Source organism: Andrena cerasifolii, chromosome 1 (genome assembly GCF_050908995.1).
Source record: "Andrena cerasifolii isolate SP2316 chromosome 1, iyAndCera1_principal, whole genome shotgun sequence".
Lineage (NCBI taxonomy): Eukaryota > Metazoa > Arthropoda > Insecta > Hymenoptera > Andrenidae > Andrena > Andrena cerasifolii.
In genome coordinates, this window is record NC_135118.1 from 4,228,196 (window position 1) to 4,239,251 (window position 11,056).

Consider the following 11,056-nt stretch of genomic DNA (forward strand, 5'->3'; position numbering starts at 1 on the left):
GCCTGAATTCATAATAATCGGGCGAAATTGACTCCCTAAAAATTCGGCTATTTTTTTGTATTTTATTTTGTAAACTTGTTACTTATTTTGTAACTGAAAATTCGGCTATTTTCCGTATTTTATTTCTAGTCCGTGAGAGATAGAAAAAGGGTTTCCAGACAGAAGTTACTTCTTTTAATTAGGACTATCGTTTGGTGACTCAAAGTTCTTACAGTTCGAGAGTTATAAAAACAGAATCGGAAAATAGCCGGAATTTAAGGGGTTATTTTCACCCCCTTAGAGTGAATTTGGGCGGCAAACAGAAGTTGCGTTGTAATCAGGAGGAAATCCCCTACATATTCACGAAGTTTCAGAATCTTTTGAATTCCTGGGTTCGGGATTCGAATTTCGAAGTAGCTTGATTATTCGAGCGAACTTGAAAAAAAAATCGATCTCGAGTTGATTGGAGCAGCTTGGACGTTTTAAAGACCTGCTTATATTCAAGATACTCGAATTGATATAACGACTCAAATCTATTTCAGCTACTTGAAAAGCAATTGATCAAGGAACTTATGAAAATAAGTGTTGCTATATCTTGAAAAAAAAAATTAAGAATATGTACTCATACGGTTTATTATGTGTGGAAGTTATAATATTCATTTTATAAAGACGACAGTGATATACGTATAATTAATGTAAATAGTAATGCATATAAGTTATTACTATTGTGCATACCTGTGTCTACACAAGTTGAAAAATTAACAATGATTTTAGATTCCGCGAGTAAAATCAGAATAATAAAAGTATGCTTTAAAGCAAACGTCCATGCTTGTTAATTAATAATTGTTCGAGTTAGTCATTTGAAAGCAAGTAGTTCGTACGCAAGCAAGCCGTTCGAACATTCAATTATTTTGTCAAGCTTGACCGAATATTCAAGCTGTTTGAAGTAGGCGTCACTTGTTACATGAGCCGTTTATTTTGAAAGTGGCCTAAGTCCCTTTATCTTCAAATCGAGATATTTAAGGGTTTGCGTTTCAATGAATTTAAAAATATACGTATAGGATACTAATGAGTCATACTGCTTAAGTGTATCTAAGGATGTTAAATTTATAGTCCCTATTAAAATAGTGGCAATTATTAAGTGAATAATATGCGTTTTCTTATCAAGAATGGAGTTAGGCCACTTCCAAAATTAACAACCAGATTCATTATAAAATTTCAAGGTGCCCAAGTCCATTCAACGTAATTTAAGATGCTTCAAATTGATTTTGTTAAAATCTCCCAAACCCCAAAACTTCTCAAAAATATTATTTCTTTCTTCTTCGTCGTAATTTTTTGTGCAAGCATTCCGACAACGGCAATCTTTGTTTTCGAAAATTTTTTCAGGCACAATATTTCCGGTTTGAGTACAATATCATTTTCCTGAATTCCGTTTAATCTTTCGCACTTTTTGGATGTATGATTCATCAATCTCTTCTCCATTGTTAATCGCATCTTCATTCCCTGAAGACGAACATTGTTCTATAATTCTGTTTCGTTTTCGATTTTTTTTTAAATCATTAGTTACTATTTCTTCTTCACTATCTCAACTAAATAGTCTTGTTCTGTTCTTCCCCATGGGTGAAATAATTTCTAAAATTTAATATTAAATTTTAAGTTTCATATTAATTAAATGTACTGGTTACTCAACTAACGCAATTGTCCAAAAACTCAGGTTAACTTGTAAATACTAATTAATTAAAATTACCTTCGTCACTGCTTTCTGACATTATCAATAGTAAATATCTTGATTTAAGTACAAATGGAGTTAGGCCACTTTCAAACTACACGGTTCGATTATTGAACTAACTCTGAAAACTTATGTGTCAAGAATTATCGTATTTGCTCGGATTATAAGCAGCCTGAAATGCTTTACTGCTAAATAACATGAAGTTGTACATGTAACCATGGTAACCGGAAAAAATTGAAAAATGGAGTTAGGCCACTTTCAAAATAAACGGCTCATATAAAAGTTTGAATTTCAACTTGCTATACTTGTATACTTCAAGCACTTACACAGCTTTAGTGTACACAGGACGAGCTAATAAATATAACAACAATATTCTTTCAGAAATTACAGAGCAGGGGTACTTTTTCCATTTCTTCTTCTGTCTTCTTGGGAAAACACTGTGCAAGGTATATGAACAGGAACAAGTACACTGTGGACATTTCAAAAGTTAAAAAAAAGTGGGAAGCTGAAAAACAGATAGGACCTTAAAAAGAACTTAAGTCAGAGCTACAGTTACCAGGTATTGCGTACACTATCCTTGTTGCAACATTGCAGGGCGCGTTGCACCCCTTACAGTCGCCACTGTAGGCCCTTTATCCACACACTATACCACACTTGCTATATATCTATTTATTTAACAGTAGTATCCCGACACAGAAGTTGAGCTAAACTTAACTCGCGCGTGCAAAATTCATGTACGATATCGATCGACTTTTTCATCCTTCGGTCACGTTGTTCGATGCTGAAATGCAAAAGTTCTCCCTTACAAAATCGATTTGCCAAGTGATAGTCGCGCCGAAGAGCAATTATGTACTCGCTGCGTCTGGAACGACATTCTCCATTGAAACTTTGTACGTCATAATACACGAAACCATCGGTGTGGCGTTTGTATCTAATATTTATCGTCGAACAGCACGTATCCCCGTTTATATCCCGTACTGTAGCATTGCGCAGCTACTGTACAGTTTTATTTAACTCCAGTCGAAATAAAGCCGAACTTACACGTTCGCTTTGCCCGCGCAATGCGGTTGATTCCAGAAAATTCAAAGCAAAGTGAACAGCGCAGGTTACTGTACAATCAGAGGGTTCAAAGAAATTCAGCATTGGGGTAAGTTGACAGAGGCAGCAAGGGATTTCGCGCGATGATCCACCGCTAATGGAGGGCACGTAATCGCCTCCCAAAGTGCTTCATGTTCGGCGGGTGGTATTCTTCGTGGTAGAAGTTGGAGACCTCGGAATTCGTGGCTGGAATATTTTATAATATATGTATACTCTCGCGATACGAACACTTAGCAGATAAGTGACGCGCAGTCACATGTGCGCTTTCCCACCTGAGGAAAGACGTCGCAGGGAAACTCGGCGGCGATACGCACACACGAACAAAAGGGGTGAATCACCCCACCGTCGGTCACGACGGTGCTCCGCCACCCCAAGAATAACATAAAATACTTCCAATACTTCCAACTTTGTCACAGAAGTGAATTCTTGGAAATGCCAGCAACAGAGGATAGAATATTCCGATATTTCTACGATGCCCACTGTCCAGCCGCTTTCGCCTGAAACATGAAAAATATCCGATATAAAAACCTTGGGCCATCCACCCGCTAAATTGGATGAATAAAAATTTCAAAATTTCATTCATATTGTGGTACAGTTCTAACGTAGAAAAAATTGACGATATATCCATACGAACGTACTGTAATTGGGCATGCTGTGCATTAGGGTGGCTCTTATTTACTCTTAGTTCCAAGTAATTAAAAAAAAATCCGTGCAAAGTTTCAGCTTGATCGGATAACGGGAAAGGGTGCCCCTGGGCCCTTAAACATTTAAATCATTATTTAACAGCTCGCGAAATCGATTTTATATAATATCCTCGAAGTTATTGATTAAATAAAAAAAATGTGTTAAACAAAAGTTGTAGATCAGGACAAGGAGCATCTTTTATGTTCTATTACTTTTTCTCGTGCGACAAACGGTTTTCGAAAAAAGTCCGAAAAACTAAAGGAAAAAAAAATTCCTTAAATTTTGAAAGTTTAATGAAGGCGAACAAAAAATGGAAGTTTTATTTTCGAGGACTATTTTTTAAACATTTAAGGAGGGCATATACCGAAATATGTGAAAAAATTCTTATTTTCAGTGTTTGGTATGTCATGAATGTTTCCTGAAAATTTGGGACCAAAACTTTTGGTCCCAAATATTCATAACATATCAAACACTGAAAATAAGGAAAATTGTTTTCACATATTTCGGTATATGCCCCCCTCCCCCTTAAATGTTTACAAATTGTCCTCGAAAATAAAAATTTCATTCTTTTTGTTCGCCTTCGTAAATAAAAACTGTTCTAGAAGCATTTAAACTTTCAAAATTTAAGGAATATATTTTTTTTTTTAGTTTTTCGGACTTTTTTCGAAAACCGTTTGTCGCGCGAGAAAAAATAATAAAACATAAAAGATGCTCCTTGTCCGGATTTACAACTTTTGTTGCACACATTTTTTTATTTAATCAATAACTTGGAAGATATTGTATAAAATCGACTTCGCGAGCTGTTAAATAATGATTTAAATGTTTAAGGTCCCAGGGCCACCCTTTCCCGTTATGAAAACGGAAAACCCGGAGGGTGCCCCGAAGAAAATTCAAAAGTCGAAAATAAGAGCCACCCTAGTGTGCATCTTTAATATCCTAAGCAAATAAAGTTATTACAAAAAAGAGCTGTAAGATCCACAATTTTTAAAAAATTTAAAAATCCTTTGAAATTACATTTATACATCACTAAAGTCTACAACATATCCGAGTTTCACCAAAATCCGAAATGTTACTCCGAAAAGTGTCCGATTTCGCGTGGAATGGCTCCTTCCGATATGGCACGGGACGCGTTAACCTCTTGCGCTGCAATTTAATTTGTGTCCCTTTTATTTCACTCGCCTTTAAACAAAAAAATATTAATATTCATCTAGATATATAATATATACATACCTAATAAGAATAGTTTTGACGAGCGTAGGACATGTACATACATTAATACTATAGTAATTAATTCCAGTGCAAATGATTATAAATACTAATATGTTTTGCACCTAACCCAGACGTAAACGTACCATTGTATCATCTAGCTAGCCAATTCCTTTCCTAATTTTCAAAAACTAGTAGCAGACAACTATTCCTACATATCATTAATTTGCCTCACTATCAGGAACCTTTATTTATTTTTTCTCTATTATTGAATTTAATATCATGGTTAAAAACTAGCGAAACATGATTTTAGATGGTATTGGTTTTCTCCATAGACAAAGAAAGAGAAAATAGCGGTCGCAATTTTGCCCCAAGCCGTTGTGCAATTTTCTCGACAACCCTCCGACTTTACCTCCCCCGTTGTTATTTATTCTGGACACCTATATACATACATACATCGGCGGCAAATTGAAGACGAATGCTTTCTTTAATTCAGGAAAAAAACTTGACTTCCTGCAAAATTGCATGGCAGAGATAAAATACAATTTCCCCTATCAGAGTTTTCATTAAAACCGTTATTAACCAACTGCTTGTTTAATGGGCACATTCGTGTATTTCTTCTACAATCTACATACTTCGATTTGCAAAGTGTAGTTGTCGAACGAAAGATCAACTTTTCGTGAACCGATCGGAATGTGTCCTCGAATTACAATACGAGGTATTGAACAAACAAACGATGCGATCGCCGGTTACCATTCGTAAGCAAATACACAGCTTCTGTTTCGAGTCAGTCATCGGTGTCAGTTCCATCTGGTTAATTCATCCTGATCTTTCTTTTATCGACATTTGTCGACAATAACCAAAACTATTTTCAATAAAGGTCTATCCGAAACTGCCAAAAACGCTGTCCGCTTCACTATAAGCGCTCTTTTAGAAAATAAACGCAAATAGCAACTTTTGAGCGATGGTGCTTAAAGTGGAGAGCAATATGTCCAAGGGGAATGCTGTTTGTAGATCATCGCCTGGTAATGCGAGGCATCAAAAGAATTCAAAATTCATGGGGCAACCTTGCTCGAATGTGGTACGGAGTGCATGTGTTCGCACCACTGAATGCAAATCTACCCATGTGAAACGTTGCTGTACAGGCGATGGAAACGAGGTAGCTAGCATTTATTTTGGGCACAATTAGCACTTCGCTCTCTTGTCTTCGGCAACTTTCTTCTTAACGTGCTTGTAAGACGAGCTTGTGCAGATAATTAAATTGTTACACGCTAGTTAAATCATAGCTGAATATCATTTGTTTTGGATACTCGATGCTGCCTGCATTTTCTCATTATCCGTGTGATATCTAGCTGGGTAAAAGAGGAGGTAGGCTCAGGGCAAGGATGCAAGTAAATCCCATGAAGAAACAGCCACTGAAAGTTATAACGAAGGAAGAGTATAAGGAGTTTCGAGAATGCAGTGGTCCTATGATGAAGGAGGAACAGGAGGCAGCCTTTAAAGCGGAAGAAGAAGACAGGGAAAGACTCATAAAGGAGAGTTTGAAGAGACGAGAAGAATTTCGTAGAATAGACATGCATAAGCCTCGAGAGAAATGTGCAGAATCGATTGAAATAGAGGAGGAGGCTAAAAAGAGGCTACACCACGTTCTTGAGAGAGCGCAGAACATGAAACTCGAGCAGGAAGAGGAGATTCAAAAGTGCAATAGAATTGTTCTGGAAACTAAATGTCGTGCCATCCGAGACGCGCAGGTGAATAATAGCGCAGAGAAATAAAGACAAGCAGGAATAATCGTAATCGCACATCCTCTGATAACCATCTGTCTCCAGTCTTACATCAGATTGGTAGCAGGGTCTGGCTCTAGCATGAGAGCGCAGAGTCTGACGTCAGAACCGTAGCAGACGGCAGAATCTGCTGTGGATCTGACATCAGGCTCTGCACCTCAGAACGCAGCCATCTGCGGACACAGACGGCTACGGTTCTGATGTCAGATTCTGCTGCCCAGGTCTGGCTATCAGGGTCGTAGATGATTTATTTATTAAGGAAACTTTCTGTTTTACTTGATTGCGAGTAACGGAAACTAGTATAGTAGTAGTTAAACTCAAACCTTTTCTCAGATAGCAGAAAAGAAACTGATAGAACAGGAATTGGGGGAAGAGGAGGAACGTCTCAACGATATGATGGAAAACGAAAGAAGATGGGCGATCAAAAATGAACTTAGAAAAGAACAAGAAGAAGCAGTAAGAAAACAGACATTCGCTAATAGTTTGAAAGGGCAAATAAAACAGAACGAGGAATACAGGATGCTCGAGTTTGAAAGGAAGCAGGAAGAGAGTCGGCTGATTAATTTAAACAATACTGCCTGGCAACAAAACGAAATTGCAAAACTGCGTAACAAAGAATCTAAACATGCAAAGCTCCGGCAAGAACTTGCTGAAGGAAACGAGCAATTAAAGCATTTCAAGAGCATGGAAGAACAGGAGGATAAAATTATTGATCTGAGGTAAACCTCATCGTCGAACGTTTAATTAGTTTTGACAAGTTAATAAGGGTTGTTTTTAGGATCCAAGAGTATCAGCAGTATAAGCAGGAAAGAGAGGAAAAAGTAGCAGAAGAACGAAGATTGGCGAGATTAAAAAAGGAGGGGGAGAAAGCGAAAGTAGCATCACAAACCCTGCAAAGCCACGATTTTCAAGTATTAAACTGTTCAAGTTTCTGCTCTGTTCTCTCCCAATTTAATTTTTAATTTTGTTGTTGCAAATAAAAATTGACTTTATTTATAATAACAATTCTCGTCGTTACAGGCACGCATCGATGAACTGAATGCAGCACGGATTCAGGAAGAAGTAGAACGTGAATGGAGACAGAAGGAGAAAGAAGAAGCTCTGAAAAGAGCAGAAACTCACAAATCTCTTATAGAGGAAAGGGAGAAACAAATAAATTATAAACGCATAATGCAGGCAATCGAATTGGATCGGGAGCGACGCGAGTTTGAAAACATCGTACGCGTACAAAAAGAAGCTTTCTGCCGGGAACAAAAGGAGCTTGAAGCGAAACAACGAAAAGCTTTGATTCACAGAAGCGAAATATTGAAACAGGTTCGTTTCTAATTCGATAGTTTATTTCTGATTATAAACTGTTCCTTAAAACAGCATTAGAAAATATCTTATTGTTGGTTTTGTTAAACTTGTTTTAAACCGGGAATACACCGCGAAGCTAAGCTATGCTATGCGATGCTATGCCATGCTACGTTTTAAAAAAATTAGCTTCAATACATTGTTATGGAACAGTTTCCACCAAAAGCTACGTTAAAACATTGCATCGCATAGCTGAGCTTCCCTGTGGATTCCCGGCTTTACTCTTACTCTTTCGTACTCTCGTCCAGTTAATAATTACTTCTGCCTATGTCTAGATAAATGATGTAACTTATGTCCTATTGTTACCTATTATTTTCCTCAGGTGAATGAAAAGGAAAAGGAACGCATTCGGTCGAGGCAAAGAATGTTTGAGGAGGGTCTCGCGATTCGTACGGAGAATGAAATGCGTAAGAAAAGATTACGCGAAGCGATGGAGAAGAAGTGTGACGAGATGAGGAGCAACAGAGTGCCCGAAATGTACATTAACGAAGTGAAACGAATGATCGAGAATATTCAATGAACACGATAGATTAGCAGCCACGGATTATCCATTTGTCGTACACAACGTATTCTGCGATGAAGCATCATAAGATATTCCTGCTTGAATCAGAAAGTTACATCGCGCTTATGGAAATTGTAAAATACATAAGAAACATGTTACTTCCATAACATGATAACATTTGGATCACGTTCGACGATATCTTCGATGTGCGCCGCCGATTGACCGGTACTGCAACAAATTTCGTCGAGACTATACGTTCCTGTGAAATACTTATAAGTCGGGTTGTTCTTCATTTCTTCGTTGCAAGGTGATCCCGGCAGATATATTGGATACTGCAACCAAAGACAAAGCTAATCGAATTCTTCCGAAAATGTAGCACAGATTTCATCGAAACACTGGCGAGCAAACCTTATATACTCGTCGAATAAGGCCTTCGATGAGACCAAATTGTACTAATCTTCTCTCGTTTATTCGTAAATTCTGTGGATTGAGTCGTTGACATAAGTCTCTCATGCTGCTGCCATGCGTCATACTTGCGTACATTCTATATATGTCTCTAAGATACGCAGGTTGTCTGGCTATAAGAAAAGTGACTTTTTGTAAAATGTATCCTCGATTTTGTAGATCTTTTCACTTGATATATAAAACATACGAAGTTTTGAAGCATATGCTATACAACGTTCTTGTAATTTTATGTTTTCTGCTAATTCTTTTAATTTCGAAGTCACGGCATACACATTACTGTATTGAAATATTGGAATCAATGTTACGACACCGTAATAGCTGAAAGTAAATGAAAAGAATATTGTAGTAGCTATGTATTTCCGCAGAAATCTTATATTTATACGCTTAGGGATGATCGTCCTTAAATTACGTAAGGGTTTTGGGGGGGGGGGTCGCGAATTTCTTACGTTTTCTTACAAGGAGGGGGGAGTCAGGTAGCGTCTTACGTAATATTTTTTAATCTAATTTTCAATAAATACAAATTCTATCATTAATGTTCCAGAAAAGTAGTTTTAATTTAAATTTCTCGAAATCGAGTTAAACGAATTATATAAACCTTTAAAAGAATTTTAATAACTGAAAAAAATTGAATGTAAAAAATATTACATAAGAAGGAGCTTGCGATATCGAATCTTACGAATTCTTATACTGGGGGGAGGGAGAGGGCAAAAAATCGCCAAAAGAACCCTTACGTAATTTAAGGGTGGCTTCTTACACAAGATTCTGCACGCAGCTTTTGACCAGGTTGTTTTCAACGTCTGCTTCGGCTGCAATGCGTGCGACATGATTGAATCCATCTATGTAAGGCAATACTTGCTGAGTAGTCAAGTCCCACTGATCGCTCTGAAATGCTTCACGACCTTCTAGGAATATCGGTACCTGATGATCAAGAACTGGTTTCGGCTCAGGAGCTAACTTTATGACTTTCAAGTGGGACGTCATCGTCCCCTCTAATAACATACTGCGTTTCATATTCTTGTCGCACCTATGTCGAGTTACTGGTTGCAAATAGCTCTCACCTGTCAATGTACACATCTTGTGCAAATTCAGGTCCTGCATGACCTGACGGAGCATCTCTGCTAACCTTGTCTTATCATCCGACGCAGACAAGAAACAATTTTCTACTTCAAGGGCCATCTAGAAGATTGAATTGCAGTTAACACAATTATCGATGAATTAATTAGGTCGAATTCCACTTACGCCGAAATAGTCCGCAATTTTCATTAAGCTAGGTTTTTCCTGTACGCGCACAGACGCAACGTCAAGCATTTCAAAGACGATTTTCTCGAAAGTGAAGCATGATATGAAAAAAAGTTACTCTTTCTTTTAGATTTATAACAAGTAAATAAGTCGAGATAAAGGAATAAAATTTTTTGATATTGCGCTTCATTTTCAAGAAAATCGACTTTGAAATTCTTGACGATGCGTCCAGTCGCGTATAAGGAAACATACCCTAATGAAAGTCACGGGCGATTTGGGCGTAAGCGGAATTTGCCCTTAATAGAACAAGAGTTCTTACTAGAAAATCAGACATCTTCTTAACAACAGGTTCATAGTGTACGGTGCGAGCTTCCGCTTCACAGACAAAACATAAATTGAAATAGAACGCATTTCTTGCGTATTTTTTGTCATCGATTTTTACAGGGAATCCTAATATCTTATAATCCTTCAGTGTTCTGTAAAGAAAATGAAAATGTTGTTAAGATCGATTAACATCCACTCAAAGGCTTTTAATGTCATTTAAGTAGGAAACCTACACTGTTATAGTGCTGCGTTGCAATTGTGCCTTCGGTATAATATAAACACTGACAGTGTCGAAAATATCTTTTGAAATAAAATTATCTGGAACCTGAAAAATAATTAAATTACCTTCGTTGTAACTTAAAAGACCACATAGACTATAGAATTTTTATTATTAACCTGGCAAGTAATTTTTGGACCCACGATAGGATGAAACTCTGAAAAAAATATACATCTGATGGGATCTTCTTGTCCCTTGTCCTCTGTGTCATTCATATTGTCGTTCGCTTATATTTGTACACAGTCCAATAATCTATTTGTAAAAGAATAAATTACAGAGTTCTTACATTATGGGCTAGCTAGGTATCTTCGGCGCGGAGCGCTCGCGCTATCTCTCGGATATTTTTTTTAAATATTGGGAGTATATGGGCGGCAACTCTTTAAGATTCAAACGTGAAATATGCGTTTTGTAATTTG

At 37.3% G+C, this 11,056-nt stretch overlaps 2 protein-coding genes across 2 annotated transcripts; one reads left to right on the forward strand and one right to left on the reverse strand.

Annotated features, from left to right (window-relative positions):
• The first annotated feature begins 5,645 nt into the window (after positions 1-5,645).
• On the forward strand, positions 5,646-8,353 carry LOC143378428 (cilia- and flagella-associated protein 45). Its single transcript, XM_076830138.1, has 6 exons — positions 5,646-5,855; positions 6,049-6,447; positions 6,814-7,199; positions 7,259-7,391; positions 7,501-7,794; positions 8,156-8,353. Exons 1-6 carry the CDS (start codon positions 5,661-5,663, stop codon positions 8,351-8,353), a joined length of 1,605 nt encoding a protein of 534 aa, XP_076686253.1. The 5' UTR covers positions 5,646-5,660.
• On the reverse strand, positions 7,796-10,900 carry Nprl2 (Nitrogen permease regulator-like 2). Its single transcript, XM_076830216.1, has 8 exons — positions 10,760-10,900; positions 10,597-10,688; positions 10,359-10,515; positions 9,859-9,976; positions 9,555-9,789; positions 8,988-9,118; positions 8,744-8,913; positions 7,796-8,667 (listed from the first exon to the last, which is right to left on the reverse strand). Exons 1-8 carry the CDS (start codon positions 10,853-10,855, stop codon positions 8,491-8,493), a joined length of 1,176 nt encoding a protein of 391 aa, XP_076686331.1. The 5' UTR covers positions 10,856-10,900; the 3' UTR covers positions 7,796-8,490.
• Positions 10,901-11,056: the final 156 nt, after the last annotated feature.

Coding starts and splice junctions, on each gene's coding strand:
- LOC143378428 (XM_076830138.1), top strand. CDS start 5,661: ATGGTGCTTAAAGTGGAGAGCAATATGTCCAAGGGGAATGCTGTTTGT. Junction 6,448..6,813: donor GTGCCATCCGAGACGCGCAG/GTGAATAATAGC, acceptor ACCTTTTCTCAG/ATAGCAGAAAAGAAACTGAT. Junction 7,795..8,155: donor GAAGCGAAATATTGAAACAG/GTTCGTTTCTAA, acceptor TATTTTCCTCAG/GTGAATGAAAAGGAAAAGGA.
- Nprl2 (XM_076830216.1), bottom strand. CDS start 10,855: ATGAATGACACAGAGGACAAGGGACAAGAAGATCCCATCAGATGTATA. Junction 8,914..8,987: donor AGCATATGCTTCAAAACTTC/GTATGTTTTATA, acceptor CTTTTCTTATAG/CCAGACAACCTGCGTATCTT. Junction 8,668..8,743: donor TTATTCGACGAGTATATAAG/GTTTGCTCGCCA, acceptor CTTTGGTTGCAG/TATCCAATATATCTGCCGGG.